General features: G+C 42.7%; 1 protein-coding gene across 7 annotated transcripts in view; it reads right to left on the bottom strand.

Moving 5' to 3' along the window:
* Window positions 1-18,658, bottom strand: part of Mei1 (meiotic double-stranded break formation protein 1) — an 80,004-nt gene that overhangs the window by 6,996 nt on the left and 54,350 nt on the right. For 3 of the 7 annotated variants that reach the window (XM_078052667.1, XM_078052666.1, XM_078052661.1), the window contains 7 exons: window positions 17,583-17,858; window positions 9,460-9,625; window positions 7,460-7,564; window positions 5,528-5,638; window positions 5,061-5,245; window positions 1,158-1,239; window positions 803-978 (listed from right to left, as the gene is read on the bottom strand). In XM_078052667.1, the coding sequence (XP_077908793.1) occupies window positions 803-978; window positions 1,158-1,239; window positions 5,061-5,245; window positions 5,528-5,638; window positions 7,460-7,564; window positions 9,460-9,625; window positions 17,583-17,858 (1,101 nt within the window). The remainder of the gene's footprint in view (window positions 1-802; window positions 979-1,157; window positions 1,240-5,060; window positions 5,246-5,527; window positions 5,639-7,459; window positions 7,565-9,459; window positions 9,626-17,582; window positions 17,859-18,658) is intronic. The other 4 variants (XM_078052665.1, XM_078052662.1, XM_078052663.1 and 1 more) reach the window with 4 other exon arrangements.

Below are 18,658 nucleotides of genomic sequence, written 5' to 3' on the forward strand. Positions count from 1 at the left end.
GTCATGACAGCTACGTGATCCCTGAAGAGCCCAGAGCCTTGTGCATAGATGCAACACAGGACAAGATTCAGCCTAAGCAACCAAACACAGGGCCCACTCCCAGGACCCCCAACATCCTTCACAGGTCCTGATACTAAGTGGAGAGGCTCAGTATATAATGGTTGGATAAAAAATGATCTCCAAGGACTCTGAACTATAAAACATTCTTCTGAGGTGATGAACATCTGTGTTGCTTGCCCAAGATCCATTCCTTCTTCTGGTAACAATTTTCCTTCAGGTTCAGTCCATGTGGGCTGTGAAGAGGTGGCCATACACTCATACACTCCAGCTCCAGGAGAAGGCACAGGCCATGCCAATCAGAACATCCACATCTTGGCCATGGTGATGGGTGCACTACCCACACCAGGCTAATGAGACTCAATTCTAAAAACTTCTGGGAAAGAGAAAGTTTCTTTCCACTGAGAGGATGTAAGCCTGGAGCTGCTATTGCTCATCCTACCATCCTTTTGAGGTCAAAGCTGACAGTGAGGAATGAAGAACCAAAAGGTAGAAGCAGAGTTCTGATGGCACTGTCTAAGGCTCTGGGACCCTGCTGTGCCTGAGGCCATTTGTGACCCCTGGACTTCTTAGTCAGGAGCTCAATTTATGCTTCATTTCTGTCACTGTAGCTTGAAAAGTCTCAACCAACCACCCTCCAGGACCTGTTGAGAATACCAGGCTCTTGACAGGCAACACCCCCTCTTGTTATTGCCCTAAGAGAAGCAGTTCCCACGGCCAAGGTCCCACTCAGCAAGGGCCTTACCTGAACAAGGAGGTTCTGTAGTCCAATCACCAGGGCCAGCACTTGTGATGTTCCCAATGGAGCTAGAATATTATCCTCGGGAGCTGGCAGTGGCTGGGACCCTGAGGGTACCAGGGCCACCAGGGCAGAGGAAAAGTTTTGCTGCAGTGCTGTCCGCAGGAAACGTAAGATGGCAGCTAAAAGCAGAAGACTCCTCACACCCAGTTCCTACCTCTTTTCCTACATCCCACCCAACTCTGTCACAGGAGAGGAGATGAGATAATTATGGAGTGACCACAGGCTGGTTTGGGTGGGGGGCCTATCTCAGAATCTAGAAGAAAAGCTCGTTTTCTAATGGAGACTCCAGGGCCCACACCTGACAGCAGTGCAGGCTTTTTCTTCGGAAAGCTGAGGGCCTTCAATAATTGGTCCAGTTCCACGGACAGTGTCTGGTGAACCTGGCAGGGCAGGGGGTAAAAGGCTAAGCCCCAGTTCTGGGAGCCTAGGCAGAAAATAGCCTGACCCCATACCTTTCCCACCCCCCACACCACATACATACCCTCTGCATTGTAAGGGGACAGAGGAGGCCATACAGAGTCTTCTCAGACTTACCTGGCTTCAGGAGTGTAAGGAGGAAAATCATGCCTGTATCTAAAGAACTAACTATTCTCCCAAATCTCCCCTATCTTCAATGGCCTCCTCCACGAGAGAGACTTCACTAGCTTTATCTGTGGTTCTGTCTCTGGCTCTACCATCGCCCACCTAACTCAGAAGACTTGTAGTTAGACATGAAAATCAAAACCCTGCTCTGCCACTTCCCGTGTGGTCTTGGCAAGTCACTCCACCTTTATCAGCCTGCCTCACTTTCTTCCTTCATGAAATGAGGACTACACCTCCTGCATCCTCCCTTCAGAGCAACTGTAAGGGAAAGTTGAGGATCAACCTTGGTGAACATGCACTGAATGTCACACTGTTCTCAGCACAAGCTGCCTAAGGGCAGGAACTACTACTCTGCTTGGCTGTGTCACAGTTTGACACAAAGCAGTTCCTTGTTTAAGTTTCTTATTCAAACTAAAAAGTTTCTTCTCAGCAAAAGAAACAACTAGTGAGATGAATAGAGAGCCTACAGATTGGGAGAAAATCTTTACCACAAGCACATCAGATAGAGCACTAATCTTGAAGGAATATAAAGAATTCAAAAAGCTAAACACCAAAAAACCAAATAACCCAATCAATAAATGGGCAAAGGACCTGAATAGACCCGTCTCAGAAGACGATATACAATCAATCAACAAATATATGAAGAAATGTTCAACATCTCTAGCAATTAGAGAAATGCAAATCAAAACCACTCTAAGATTTCATCTCACTCTAGTCAGAATGGCAGCTATTAAGAATACAAACAACAATAAGTGTTGGCGAGGATGTGGGGAAAAAGGCACACTCATACATTGCTGGTGGAACTGCAAATTGTTTTTTTTGTTTTGTTTTGTTTTTGTTTTTGGAACTGCAAATTGGTGCAGCCAATAGGGAAAGCAGTATGGAGATTCCTTGGAAAACTGGGAATACAACCACCTTTTGACCCAGCTATCCTACTCCTTGGTCTATAAACAAAGGACTTAAAAACAGCATACTACAGGGACACAGCCACATCAATGTTTAAAGCAACAAAATTCACAATAGCTAAGTTGTGAAACCAACCTAGATACCCTTCAGTAGATGAATGGATTTTTAAAATGTGGCATTTATACACAATGGAATATTACTCAGCAATAAAAGATAATGAAATCATGGCATTTGCAGGTGAATGGATGGAGCTGGAGGAGATAATGCTAACTGAAGTTAGCCAATCCCAAAAAAGCAAATGCTGAATGTTTTCTCTGACATAAAGAGACTGATTCATAGTGGGGTAGCGGGGTGGAGCATGGGGGGAATAGATGAACTCTAGATAAGGCAGAGGGGTGGGAGGAGAAGGGAGCAAGCATGGGGTTAGAAATGAAGGTGGAATGTGATGGTCATCATTATCCAAAGTACAGGTATGAACACACAAATTGGTGTGAATATATTTTGTATACAACCAGGGATGTGAAAATTGTGCTCTGTATGTGTAATATGAATTATAATGCATTCCACTGTCATGTATAAATTTTTTTAAAAATTAAGTAAAAAGTTTTTTTTAAATCCCTATTGGGCTGGCTCAGTGGTAGAACACTTGTCTAGCATGCACAAGGCCCAGAGTTTAACCCCCAGCACTGAAAAAAAACCTTAAAACTCTCTGTTGGCTGATGGAAGCAGCAGGTTCTTGGCAGAAGAATCAACCTGTAAAAACATATGGAGAGGGCTGGGGTTGTGGCTCTGTGGTAGAGTGCTTGCCTAGCATGTGCAAGGCCCTGGGTTCTAACCTCAGCACTACATAAAAATAGATTAATAAAATAAAAGTATTGTGTCCAACTACAACTAAAAATAAATATTAAAAAAATATGGAGATGTCATGCTAATATAAAAACTTATATGGGAACTCTGTACTACCTGCTTGATTTTTCTACAAATCTATGTAAAACTGTTCCTAAAATAAAGTGTATTAAAAATAAATGTAGGGCTGGGGTTGTGGTTCAGTGGTAGAACATTCATCTAGCACCTGTGAGGTACTGGGTTTGATCCTTAGCACCACATAAAAATAAATAAAATAAAGGTATCATGTCCATCTACAACTAAAATAACTTTTTAAATAAATAAATGAAATTGAGTGCAGTGGGGCTGGGGATGTGGCTCAAGCGGTAACGCGCTCGCCTGGCATGCGTGTGGCCCAGGTTCGATCCTCAGCACCACATACAAACAAAGATGTTGTGTCCGCCAAAAACTAAAAAATAAATATTAAAATTCTCTCTCTCTCTCTCTCTCTCTTAAAAAGAAAAAAAAAGAAATTGAGTGCAGTGGTGCACACCTGTCATCTCAGCAACTTGGGAGGCTGAGATAGGAGGATTGCAAACTTGAGACCGACCTCATCAACTTAGCGAAACTTGCCTCAAAAAAATAAAAAGGGCTAGAGATGTAGCTCAATGGTGAAGTGTCCCTAGGTTCTGTTCCCAGTACCAACATAATTATAGAGATGTGAAAGAGCAGAGCTGATTGAGAAAAAAACACACACTTGACCAGCAGACAGGAAAGAAGGGTAGAAATGACAGGAGTAAGGCTGCAGAGGGCCAAGCCAAGACAAAAAAAACTGCCAAAGGAGTCTGAGAGAGTGAGGACAGATGACAGGACATGCAGTGGAGGATGAGCTGCTAACTAGGAGATGGTAAACACAGGGGGCAAGGACTGATAATCAGATCAAGGTAGAGTATATGTGGTAAAGACAGAGGAACACAGATGACTGGCCAGGTGTAAGTCGAGGGCCAGGGCAGAGCCATGGACAAAGTGCAAGTCCCAGGGAAAGGTTCCTGTCTCAAATCAACCATATGCAACAACCTTCAAGGTCTGCCAGTGTAGATCTGCTGCAGCTTGTCACCACCCCATGAGTCAGGATGATTTTTGTCTGGGAGGAGCAGCCAGCCTTGGGGAGATACCTGAATGTGAAGCAGCCCTCTGGGGAATTGCATATGTGATGTCAAGACACAGGAGAGAGAGGCAGGGAGAAACAGAGGTGCCCTGTGGATATACCCACTGCTCTTCCATTATCTGTATCACCTTCCGGAATACTAACAAAGACAGCTAACCATGTGTGGCACTTCACAGATTGCCCTTCAGCATTTCAAGGTCATGGGCTGGCTCCTGGCTCCCTGTCCAATCTGACCTACACCATTCACATTCTCCTACTCACATTCTAGCCACAGAGAGTACCTTACTTCTCTCCAAATATGGACCCTATGTCCTAACTTTGTGCAGCTTCATGTCTTTACCACATATACTCTACCTTGAGTGTCTTTCACCATAATCTTCACTGGGTATAATCTTTCTTACTTTGAGGCTTTGCTTGAACTACAAGTCCCTTAAGCACAGGGAAAATGCTATATTCCTTTTTTTATTCCTCTTGTTCCAAGAATACAGCTTGGCATGTAGATGATTCATGTGTGTTAAAAAGATTAATTTAAATCAACTTTACAGCAACTGTGAGATTTTTGCACCAGTTTGTAGGTAAAGAAACAAACTCAGAAGTAGTTAAGTACCTTGCCAAGCTCACACAATTAAGAAGCCAGAGAGTTGGGGCCAGAATTCAGGCTTTTCATTACTTCTTTGAAGTGCCATCCCATGCCTCAAAGTTGTGGAGTGAGAGACTAACCTGCAAACTGCCACTGTGTTGCTGGGCAGAAAAGGAGGCGGTGAGCAGCCAGGCAGAGCACAGCAGTGCAGTCCTGGGAGAGCTTGCCTCTGCCCAGGTGGGAGAGCCCATCTCTGTCCAGGTTAGTGCCAGCATCTTCTCCAGAAGCTCTATCAGGGCTGTGGTGCTCAAGAGCACTGCAGCAGCTATAGGGGAAAGGCAGGGCAAGGACCACATGTTACACAGGAGCACCAGATGATCAGCACCTAATGAGGCTTCAAGCATATGAAAATAAACAAAAGAATTAGCATGAGGCCCTAAGAGTCCCAGAATCATTGAAAACCACAGGTTCTCAGAACCAGAGAGGATCTATGACCATGAGCCACACACACACCCCTAGTTATTTTTTTAAGACAAAAAAAAAAATTGATGGTCACAAATACTGCCCAGTACCCTTCCTCTTCGCTGTCCCCCCCTGGGCCCTGCACCTCTTTTCTGACTGCTGAGCGTGGTCTGATGCAGGCTCCAGTACAGGAAGTTGAAGGAAGGCTGCAGGATGTCCACATCATTGGGACTGCACTTCCCACACAGTTTGCTCACTGTAAGAAATGAGTCTCCAGTGGCCTACTGAGCAGTAGTCCGTGGCTTTAATGCACACCAGCAGTCACACTTCTCACAGATGAGAGCCCACAACTATTGATTTCAGACTTCAGTCTTGGGGAGCAAGCACAAACTAAGTGCTCCTGACATTTCAGCCAGTGGAAAGTGACAAACTTGAAGGTATATTCACACCCTTTATCTGAATAACCCAGGGATGCTGCCCACAGCTGCAGATTAGCCAGAACAGACTGTGTAGGTGGAGCTAGTCAAGGGCATCCTTTAACTGTGTATATGCTGTCACAGACTCCAGAATGCAAGGGTCTCTAGAGGTCATCTAGGCCAACCTATCACCTTAGCATGAGTCCTTGCTCCATGAGATCATCTGGCCTCCCAATTCTCCTAGCAATGGAGCACACTGCCTTCCCATGGGAACTCTGTCATAATCACACACAGTTCCCAGCTCTTGCCATATCCTCTCTCTATATCATCTCCCTCTGGCTAACTTCTTAACTATTAGTCAGCAATCAAGATTCAGCTCAAAGTTCACCTCCCCAACAAATCCATCTCTTGAGGCAAGATTAGGTCCTCTTCTGCATTCCCCATCCCTTAACAGAGCAGATATTACACTGAAGAGTAGACATCTATAGAACATTTCCTTCTCCTCCTGGGAATTACCACTCCCTATCTCCCTAAACCTTACTAAATTCTTGTTTACTTTTAATAGCCATATTACATTCTGACTTCTCATTGGCTTGTGGTCAACCCAACAAGCAGGTCTCTCCCCATTGTCGTCTCCCCTCTTGAACCATAGTCTTCTCCTCCCAGTGCTCTCAAATAAAAGTCCTCAATTACAGATAAATATTACAGATAAATGGTTACTACATCACACATAGATTTCAGCCTCTTACTCCTTTTTGTTAGAGGCCCTTTTGAAGGCTTATTTTTGTTACACACAGATCTCCTTCCAGCTTGATGGTAGCCTTGGTCAGACAGGAGAGTAGTGATGACCAGCACCAGGCAGTAGCAGGGTCTGCAGCCATCCCCAGAGACCCTTTCTGAGCCTGACACTGATCATCTCTTGACAAAGACTATGCTCTGGCAGGAAAAGTGTCCCCTCCTCCCCTGTAGCCCAAGCCTGAGTCTACAGACATAGAAAACAAGTCATTTTTCCATTAATTTCAAACAATTGTCTCAACAATTCTTCCTGCAGGTGCTGCCTATGAATCAATAACTGCATTCATGAACAGTAAATGGTTCTAATGAGGAGAAGGGTGTGCATAGGAAAGACACCTAGAGAACTGTGAGCGGGGTCATCAGAGCTGAGTCGGCTGTGCAATGAGGTGGAGAGCTGACTTGGTCCCAGGAAACATGAATTGACACAGCTAGTATTTGCTAAAGACCTACCATGTGCCAAGCACTATGTGGCCTTCTGCATCTATCAGACCAGGCATTCCTAATCTCAACATCAGGGAAGTATCATTATCTTCCCTAGTAGGAGCCTAGGTTTGGTATGAGTAAGGTGACTGCCGAACACCACATAGCTAGTGACTGATCTAACATGCAAGCCTGGGCCTTCCTTACTACAGAGCTTGTGCCTGTCAACACAGGTATTGGCCAGCGATGAGGGTGAGGGAGTTTCCCAAACACTCCCTGAGAACAAGCAGAGGAACCCCCAAAAGATCTCTCAGCAAGAATCCCCTGGGGACAGACTGAGCTGCTAGCTTCTTCCAAAGAAATGAAAGGATGGAAGGAAAAAGAGAACACTAGCATACTGTAGGTCTAGCCCTGGGCCCTTGGCACTGTCCCAAGCAGGGAGGCACCTTGGTGAAGCAGTTTCATGGCCATGCTGTCCAGTTCTTGCTCTGATTTGTTCCTCAGCTGTACCAAAGAGAGGAGGCTCAGCAGCAGTGGCAGGTTCCCCGAGGCTGTCAAGAAGCAGGGCTGGTCAGGAGCCTGAGCTCAGATCACCTGAAGGTCAGATATCTCACCCTGCCATAAACAGCCCTGAATCAGAGGCTGAATTCTCTATTTCCAAAGGATCAGGTGGTTTCTTGGGATTTGCCACTTCTTCCTTCTTCATGGGGGACACGGCAACAGATACACGGAGTGATAACTCTGGGATTGGTACCAGAAATTCATTATTTCATTTAATGTATTAAAAACCAGGTGAAGCCGGGCACAGCAGCTCACACCTGTAATCCCAGCGGCTCAGACGGCTGAGACAGGAGGATCTCAAGTTCAAAACCAGCCTCAGCAACTTAGCAAGGCACTAAGCATCTCAGTGAGACCCTGTGTCTAAAAAATTCAAGAAAGGACTGTGAATGTGGTTCAGTGATCAAGTGCCCCTTAGTTCAATCTCCGATACAAAAAAAACAAGAAGCAAATATTGTTATTTCTATTCTGCAGTTAAGAAATTGAGGCTCACAGTGGCCAACTGGCTTTTTTCTTCTCTTCAAGGTCCACAGCTAGAGAAGGGCAAGGTTCTGTAGTCTGAATGTTTGTGACCTACAAAATTCCTACACTAAAATATTTGCTTGTTCATTCATTTGTACTAGGGATTGAACTCAGGGGCACTTAACCACTGAGCCATAAACCCACCTTTTTTTTTTTTTTTTTTTTTATTTTAGAGGCAGGGTCTCACTGAGTTGCTTAGTGTCTTGTTAAGTTGCTGAGGCTGTCATGATCCTCCTGCCTCAGCCTCCTGAGCCACTGGGATTACAGGCATGCAACACCATGCCTGGCTATGCTGAAATCTTAATCCCAATGTGTAATGGTATTAGAAAGTGGGATCTTTGTTAGGTGACTATGTCATAAGGCAGAGCTCTTGTGAATGGGATTAGTGCCCTTAGAAAAGGAATTCCAAAAAGTTCCTTCCCTTGCCTCTTCTACCGTGTGTGAGAACACAGTAAGATGTCTATGAAGCAGCAAATGGAGCTTCCCCAGACACCAAGTCTGCTGGTAACTTGATTTTGGATTTCCCAGCCTTCAGAACTGTGAGGAAATAATTTATTTCTAAGTCACTGTCTATGGTATTCTGTAATAATAGCTGTAACAGACTGAGACATAGGACCAAGACTTGAACCCACATCTGAATTCTGTGCCTATGGCCTTTCCACTATACATTCCCACTAAATCTGTGGTTCTTCTGCAGTATTAGCAGTTAGACATGTCTGGTTCTTCCTTGCAAAGAAAGAATTAGGTCCTTCAGATGCTCTTAAATCTACCTCTAAATCCCAGTCCTCAGGCAGGACTGGACCAAATACATCATGAATCTTCTCCCACTTTGTCTTGATGGCTCAGAAATTTGGTTAAAAATATATAGTCTCTCTAAAAATAGGAAAGACAAACCCATCCCAATTTTCAGTATCTTTATAATATACCAAAAATTGAGCTTCCTTGACTCCAGGGGTCCCATTCCAGACTTGGAAACTATCCTGGATCTTACTGGGAGTTTCCAACATATCACAGATCCAACTCCTTCCCAGAGCACAGCTGGCTTCCATCCCCTCCCAGATTTCTCTCTTCTTTCCACTGGGTGCTGCCATTATTGAGACAAACAGCTCTGAGCACATGCTGTGAAGGGTAGGGACATTCATGCACACATCAAACACACCCACTCATGTTACACACACACACACACACACACACACACACACACACACACACACACACAACCTAGAACATTATGTCACACTGGCCTGACTTTTCTTTTGCAGCAATAACCCTGATTCTCTCTTCTAAACACACCTCACCAAGACTGAGCTGCCCATTTCTGGCTGGCTTTCAGGTTAAAACATACCCAAGGAACCTAAAGACTGACCTCCTGACGGGGAGGCACCATGCTCCACCAACAGGTGTTGCAGGATGAGCAAGAAGTGGCCTCGGATAAGACCGTCCACTTGGACATCTTCATTCCTCCTCAGGAAGGTCCTCAGGCTCATCAGTACCTTGCGGGCTGTGTCCACTGGGCTGGAATAGACGAGGTCCTGAGCAGGAGAGAAGGAAGCCAGAGTTTAGAGGGCATCATGACCAGGGACAGGTGGACAGTGAAGAAAAGAAGAGCCAGGAGAGTATCCAGGATGACAGTGTCACCAAAGCTGGGCTAACTCTTACTCAGTGCCTATTTTGTACCAAAACCTCAACTGGGTGCACTGACACTTCACACCATCCTGAAAACAGATCCATCCTATTAAGACCATCCCAAACAGGAGCCAGTGGAGGGCTCACAGAGATTACATGATTTGCCCAAGATCACTAAGTGACTCAAAGGATATGAATGTAGGTCTCCTGACTCCAAGCCCAACTTTCTGCTTTCCAGGATGCCTCCCTCCTGCAATGGAAGTATTAGGGTCAGGAAGACTTTGTTCTCAGGACAGAGAATCTGAGAGTGCCTTAAAGGAGAAGGGAGGGAGATGGGATGGAGATGTCACACCAGCGAAAGGATGGGCTGAGACAGATTCAGGGCACAGGAAGGGAAGTGGGGACCAAGTCAAGCCCCTTCTCTGCCGTGGCATCTGCCCATCCCTGCCCCAAGCTGTAAAGCCTTGAGTTCAGAAGATGAGAAAGAACACTGCTTTTTGTTTTGTTTTCAGAGTTATTTTATTGAGTGTATATTAAAGTGTACAACCAGTCAGAAGCTGCACCAGTAACTGTCCTACTGATAGCTCCTGGCACCTACCAGCCCAAAGGAGTCAATTCCTTTGGACAGGCTAACGTGCCAGGATAGTTAGTTCTGGGTTCTATGATTCCAAGGTCACATACAGACTTCCTCTGTGGAGAGGACAGTTCCTAACACACAGAGACATGGCTACAGGGCACCTTGCCAGACAAACACTGATGTGCTGACCCCTGGGCAGGCAAGGAAGGGTGGGAACAAAGGGCATCTGTGTTTGGGTCTTCACAAACCTCACAGACGCTGAAGAAACAACTATAATATTAAGAGTAGCTGCTCAGTTAGGGCCTAATAGTGTCAGGTGCTGAGCTGTGTTTATATAGTAGCCATATGTTTGTTTGTACATTATGTCCTCACAATAGTTAGGTGTCATGCCAATTTTTCAAATTAGGCAACTGGGGCAGATTAATTAATTTGCCTATCAAGAAAGTAGTAGAGAGCTGGGGATGTGGCTCAAGCGGTAGCGCGCTTGCCTGGCATGCGTGCGGCCCGGGTTCGATCCTCAGCACCACAAACAAACAAAGATGTTGTGTCGGCCAAGAACTAAAAAATAAATGTTAAAAAATTCTCTCTCTCTCTCTCTCTCTCTCTCTCTCTCTCTCTCTCTCTTTAAAAAAAAAGTAGTAGAATTGTAAATTCCACTACACTGTAAATTAATGAAGGGAAGGGATGAGATCTGCTTAAACTTTGTTGATTTGTAGGGACACAGAAAACATCTTAGGAAAGAAATCACAAAATGGGAGAAAATCTAGATAATTTCATCAAATTATTTTACTTTATAAGTCTAGGGGAGAGCTGGGTAGCCCAAGGTCATGGTGCCCAAGGCCAAACCAGTTTCCTGGTACCTATCACAAGCCATCCGTGCTCCACTGCCACAGAACTGGGCCCTCAAAAATCAGAGTTAATGAGCTGGACATAGTGGTGTACACCTGTAATTCCAGAGACTCTAGAGGCTGAGGCAGGAGGATTGCAAGTTTGGGGCTATCCTCAGCAACTCAGTGAGACCTTCAGCAACTCAATGAGACCCTGTCTCAAAATAAAAAATAAAAAGGGCTGGAAATGAAGAAATCTGAGTTAATGAATTTTTTTAACAAGATCTCCCTTGTTCTTGGATAGGCAGAATTAATATTGTCAAGATAACCATACTACCAAAAGTACTAAACAGTTTTAATGCAATTCCAATCAAAATCCCAATGAAATTCCTCATAGAAATAGAAAAAGCAGAATTAAATTCATCTGGAAAAATAAGAGACCCAGAATAGCTAAAGCAATCCTTAGCAAGAAGAGTGAAACAGGTAGCATAACTATACCAGACCTAAACTATACTACAGAGCAATAGTAACAAAAACAGCATGGTATTGGCACCAAAACAGACTTGTAGACCAGAATAGAGGAGACAGAGACAAACCCACATAAATACAGTTATTTATATTACACAAAAGCATCAAAAACATATTGGAGAAAAGATAGCCTCTTCAACAAATGGTACTAGGAAAACTAGAAAATCATATGCACCAAAATGAAATTAAGCCCCTATCTCTTACCATGCACAAAAATCAACTCAAAATGGATCAAGGACCTAGGAATTAAACCAGAGACTCTGTGCTTAATAGAAGATAAAGTAGACCCAAATCTTCATCATGTCAGATTAGGCCCTGATTTCCTTAATAAGACTCCTATAGAGCAAGAATTAAAATCAAGAATCAATAAATGGGATGGATTCAAACTACAAAGCTTCTTCTCAAGGAAAGAAACAATCAGTGAAGTGAACATAGAGCCTACAGAATGGGAGCAATTTTAATCACATGCATATCAGATAGAGCAGTAATCTCTAGGACATATAAAGTACCCCAAAATCTTAACACCTTGGTTGGGATTGTAGCTCAGTGGTAGAGCGCTTGCCTAGCATGTGTGACACACTGGGTTCAATTCTCAGCACTACATACAAATAAATAAAATAAAGGTCCATCAACAACTAAAAAATATTTTTTAAAAATCTTAACACCCAAAATGAATAAATAACCCAATTAATAAATGGGCCAAGAACCTGAACAGATACGTCTCAGAAGATGATATATAATCAATCAACAAATATATGAAAAAATATTCAACATCTCTAGCAATTAGAGAAATGAAAATCAAAACCACTCTAATATTTCATCTCACTCCAGTCAGTATGGCAGCTATTAAGAATACAAACAACAATAAATGTTGTCGAGGATGTGGGGAAAAAGGCACACTCATACATTGCTGGTGGAAATGCAAATTGGTGCAGCCAATAGGGAAAGCAGTATGGAGATCCTTGGAAATCTGGGAATGGTATCTCCATACTGCTTTCCTTATTGGCTGCACCTTTGACCCAGCTATCCTACTCCTTAGTCTATAAACAAAGGACTTAAAAACAGCATACTACAGGGACACAGCCACATCAATGTTTATAGCAGCATAATTGACAATAGCTAAATTGTGGAACCAATCTAGATTCATTTCAGTAGATGAATGGATAAAGAAAATGTGGTATATATACACAATGGAATATTACTTGGCATTAAAAGGGAATAAAATCATGGCATTTGCCGGTAAATGGATGGAGTTGGAGAATATAATGCTAAGTGAAGTAAGCCAATATAAGGAGGCTGATTCATAATGGGGGGTGGGTGGGGGCAGCATGGAAGGATAGATGAACTTTAGATAGGGTTAAGGGGTGGGAGGGGCAGGGAGGGGGCATTGGGGTAGAAAAGACAGTGGAATGGGATGGACATCATTACTCTAAGTACTTGTATGAAAACATACATGCTGTGACACTACTTTGTATACAACTAGAGACATGCAAAATTGTGCTCTATTTGTGTAATATGAATTGAATTGCATTCTGCTGTCATATATAACAAATTAGAATAAATAAAATAAAAACATTTTAGTTGTAGATGAACACAATATCTTTATTTTATTTATTTATATGGTGCTGAGGATGGAACCCAGTGCCCCACACATGTGAGACAAGCACTCTACCACTGAGCCACAACCCCAGCCCTGAGTTAATAAATTTTAAAGGTCCAAAAGGAAAGGGGCTACTTGGTTTTTGGTGGCCATAGTGAATGCTAGGAGAAAATGTGTACCCCACCATACCACATAGGTCCGTGGGAAGGTGCTGGGCATAACCATGGCCCACTGTGCAGTCTTTGCTACCCACAGCTATCCAGAACTTCCTTAAGACTGGACCTACCAGGGTGAGTTGGCCAAGCAGGAAAAACACATAGTTTCTGTGACATCATTGTTTTTCACATCTAAACAACCTACATGAAGGACCACCCATTGATAACAGTGGCAATTAACAGCTTTGTTTTCAGCTGTTAATTACCCATCTCAGAAACAGAAATTGGTACCAACACATATTTTTAGACTCTTTTCCCCTCCTGTGGCTAGGAACTGGGGAGAAATGGTATGAATTATATATTTGGAATAGTCAACAGAGTTGTTCCTTACTGTTCTTTTTTACCACTGATATTTCTAGGATCTAATTTAGTGAAAAGTCATCAGCTTTGGGCTCCAGTCACGACCATGACCCTTATTAGCTATACGCGCATTTCAATTAGCCTTTCTAAGATGAACATTCTTCATTTGGCTCAGAGTCAGAGTCAATGAACAGCAAATGATGGCCTACTGCATACAGTAGATGATAAATGTTCCTACAGACCACCTCCTTCATCCTCATGTTATTTCCATTTTAGGTGGAGAAAACTGAAGCCCAGAGAAGCCTCTGTCTTCATGATCAGTTTAGCTCTCCTTGTCACAGTCAGCTTAGTGTATTGGAAAGAACATTAGATAAGGAGAAAAATCCGGGTTTTAATCCTAATTTTTTTTCCAATACTGGGGATTGAATCCATAAGAGCTCTTCCACTGAGCTACATCCCCAGGCTGACCTAGAACTTGCAATCCTCTGCCTCAGCCTTCTGAGTGGCTGGGATTATAGGCATGACCATGGAAAATCTCTCTAAACCTATTTCTTCATCTGTTTAAAAAGAAATATATTTATATATATAATATATATTTATATTTATATATTTATACACACATATTATTATCTCTCAGAGGTTCAGAATTCTTTTGAGGGAATAGGGGGAGAGACTTTGATCTGTCCAGACACAATTCAGTAGGTCAGTAAATATTTATAAGCACTTATTATGTGCAAGGAACTGACCTTGAATATGTCATCTGGCAAAGAAAACCTAAAACCTTAGCTCTGTCCACTGATTCTCTCCCTCAAGTCCCATCTTGTCCTCCTTCCCTAAGCACTAGAGTTCTTATTTTTAACCTATTCCTTCCAAGGAAGAATATGGTCTAAAGTATGAATACAGCAACTATCAAGTTAAAATATGTGTGACTACACAAGGGACAGATCTCAGGGAAGGGAGGCTGAGATTTTAGTCTGAGTGGGGAATGTGTGGGAGTGTGTGTGTGTGTGTGTGTGTGTGTGTGTGTGAGAGAGAGAGAGAGAGAGAGAGAGAGAGAGAGAGAGAGAGAGAGAGAGAGAGAGAGAGAGAATATAGACAGATACAGGTAACTAAGGATGTAGAGTAATAACACGAAAGTGTTATTGCCACCAAAATCACTCCACTGAAGAAAATCTTGTTTGTTAATGACAAGAGCATCAAAGGACCCCTACTTTTCTCTATCAGGGTTGTGTGATCTCCTTGGACTGGGATGCTGAGAGTGTAAAATGGTATTGAGGGCAGTGGCTCTAAATTGAGTGTCTCCTACACTGGCATCCTATAATCAGTCTGGGACCTGTAACTAGCAATCTCTGACTAAATACAAGTGTAAAATGTACAAATAATTTAATTTTTAAAAATTATGCGAATTACAGACTGGGTGTGATTCTGCACTATTCCAGAGTCTGAGGCAGGAGGATGGCAAGTTAGAGGCCAGCATAAGCAATTTAGTGAGATCCTTCTCAAAATAAAAACTAAAAAGGGCTGGGACCAGGTGTGGTGGTGTACTCCTATCATCCAAGCAACTTGGAAGACTGAAGCAAGAGGACTGCAAGTTCAAGGCCAGCCTCAGGAACTTAAACCTATCTCAAAATTCAAATTTACAAAGTCTGGGGATGTAGCTCAGTGATAGAGTAACCCTAGGTTCAATATCCAGTATTGCAAAATGAAAAAAAAAATCCTCCCACATTTTTATTGGTGCATTATAATTGTATGTAATTATGGGATTTATTGTTACATGTTTGCACATGCACACAATATAACAATATAGTTTGGCCAATATCATTCCCCAGCACTTTTCCCTTTCTCCCCTCCTCCCACCACCTGGTCCTGGTCCCTCCTTTCCTTTACTGATCTCTGAGTTTTTTAAAATATTTTTAGTTATAGATGAACACAATGTGTTTATTTTGCTTATTTTTTATGTGGTGCTAAGCAAGTGCTGTACCACTAAGCTACAACTCCAGCCCCGCTCTGGTGACTTTGATGAGATCCCTACCCTTACCACCACATTTCTTTTCCTTTTTCCTCTCTAGCTTCCACATATGAGAGAAAACACATGACCCTTGATTTTCTTCTGAGTTTGGCTTATTTCACTTAATATAATGATCTTAAGTTCTACCTATTTGCCTGAAAATTACAAAATTTCATTCTTCTTTATGGCTGAAATAAAACTCCATTGTGGGGCTAGGATTGTATCTCAGTGGTAGCACTCTTGCCTTGCATGCATGGGATACTGGGTTCAATCCTCAGCACCACATAAATAAATAAAATAAAGGTATTGTGTCCATCTACAACTTAAAAAAATTTTTTAAAAACCCTCCATTGTGTGTGTGTGTGTGTGTGTGTGTGTGTGTGTGTATTCTTTTTCCATTCATCCATTAATGGACACCTATTGTGAATCATGCTGCTATAAATGTGGGCATATATGTATCACTATAGTATGACAGCTTTAATTCTTTAGAATAAATACTTAGGATTGGTATAGCTGAGTCATAAGGTGGTTTCATGCCTAGTCTTTTGAGGAACCTCCATATTGATTTCCACAGTGATTATACTAATTTATAATCCTACCAACAATGTAAAAATGTTCCTTTTTCTTAATATCCTTTCCAGCATTCATTATTATGTATTCTTGATGACTGCCATTCTGACTGGTGTGAGACAAATTTTTTTTAATATTTATTTTTTAGTTGTAGTTGCACACAATACCTTTATTTTATTTATTTATTTTTATGTGGTGCTGAGAATTGAACCTAGGGCCTCTCACGTGCTAGGCGAGCACTCTACCTCTGAGCCACCACCTCAGCCAGAGACGAAATCTTAATGTAGAAAAAAAAAAAAGATTTTTTTTTTTAGTTGGGTGCAGTGGCACATGCCTATAATCTCAATCATTCAGGGAGCTAAGGCAGGAGGATTGCAAGTTTGAGGCAAGGCTCAGCAACTTAGCAAGACCCTTTCTCAAAAAATAAAAAGAGCTGGCAAAGTTGGCCAGTGGTAAAATGCTCCTGGATTCAATCCCCATTACCCAACTCCCCCAGAATAGAAAGGGCTGGGGGCTGGGGATATATCCCAATGGTAGAGCACCCCTGGGTTCAATCTTCAGTGCTGAGGGAGGGAACGTATTATTCACACATATACGCCACAGCAGTTATTTCTATAAAATTATTCTCACTAATTCTTTTTGAATGTGTTCTCTTGAGTGGAAGGAAAAAAGGGTGGAACTAAAGACATTATGTTAGGAATTACACACAATAAGCAATTTACCTTATCTAAAACTGATATACCTGACGGGAATTACAGTAATATCTTTCATCATAAAAACATAATGGGGGTTCTGACAATTCTAGGTATGCCCAAGTGTGTTACACATGTCATATTATCATATGAGTTGAAATACAGAAAAAAAGAGACCAACTCTGCAATCAGACATCTCCATCTACATACCCTAAGGGTCTCCTTTGACATTAAACCCTTATCAAAATCTGCTTGAGAGGACAAAGAAGTGAAGGGAATGGTGACTGAGATCCACTTTTTATAGTTATATCCCCTGAGAAGTAGAGAGTAACGCACCTCTCAATGTGTAGATTTCCATCAAACTTAGGAAAGGGTATAGATTTATAGACTCCAGGTACCTATAAGCACAAAGAGCCTCCCACTCACAGACAATGAAAAGTCCAGAAGTGGGCAGAAACAGCCAGTTAACCAGCTCCCAAAGTCCACCATTTCTGAATGCAGAAATGAGTGAGTTCAATGGGTTCAACCCCAGTATCTATTACCCACCAGCAAAATGAGCAGGATGCTGGGGCTGCTTCTGAGCATCTGGAATAGGGCTGCTAAGCTGGCAGGAAGGGTGGGCAGCCCAGCAGAAGGAACATCATCCAGTTCCTCACAGCTGCTCTCTTCCCAGAAGAACCAAAGTTCCAGGATGCGGTGCCCAAATCTACTCATCAGCTCTGGATACAAAAGGAAGAACCGGAGCAGAAGTGGGTGGTGGGTGTAGACCAGGTGCAAGTCTGAGATTCCCTCCAAGAATTTTCTGATTGCACTGACCACAGCCTGGAGGCAAAAGAAAGAAAGGAGGTAAATACACCTTTCAGAGGACCTAAGACTGCAACATAGCCAAAAACAAGACTGGGTAAAATGTAGAGGCATCTCAGTATTGCAGCAGATCTTTACTGAATCATCCAAGGCACTCTGGGGAGAAAAACCCCACAGTGCTTACCAGTGGTTCTCAACTGTTATCTTATAACAGGAGTTCTCATGATATGTCTTCTGAGGACACAACATCACTTTTATGGCATTCTTGCCCAAAGTGCACAACCTAAATCTAAAAAATGAAGACACATCACAAAAATCCAAACCAAGTCTTATGAAATGACTGTTCTTTACATTATGTGAGTGTGTATGTGTGTGTGTGTGTGTGTGTGTGTGTGTGTGTGTGTGTGTTTGGTTTTTCGTTTGTTTGTTTTTGTGCTGGAGATTGAACTCAGGGGCACTCTATGGATCTACATCCCGAGACCTTTTTATTAAGACAAGACAGGACTTCCCTAAGCTGCTGAGGGTCTTGCTAAGGCTGGCCTAGAACTTGAGCTTCTCCTGCCTCAGTCTCTTGAGTTGCTGGAATTACAAATGCACAGCCTGTTTTGTACTCAAAAAATGACAAGGTTGTGCACTATTCTAAGATTAAAGAGGAGACACGAAAACCAAACGCAATGTGTAATTCCACAATGAATCTTGGACTAGGGAAAAAATAGGTATAAAGAACATTATTGGGACTGGGGATGTGGCTCAAGTGGTAGCATGCTCGCCTAGCATGCGTGAGGCACTGGGTTCGATTCTTAGCACCACATAAAAAC

The sequence above is a fragment of the Ictidomys tridecemlineatus genome, chromosome 6, assembly GCF_052094955.1.
Source record: "Ictidomys tridecemlineatus isolate mIctTri1 chromosome 6, mIctTri1.hap1, whole genome shotgun sequence".
Classification (NCBI taxonomy): domain Eukaryota; kingdom Metazoa; phylum Chordata; class Mammalia; order Rodentia; family Sciuridae; genus Ictidomys; species Ictidomys tridecemlineatus.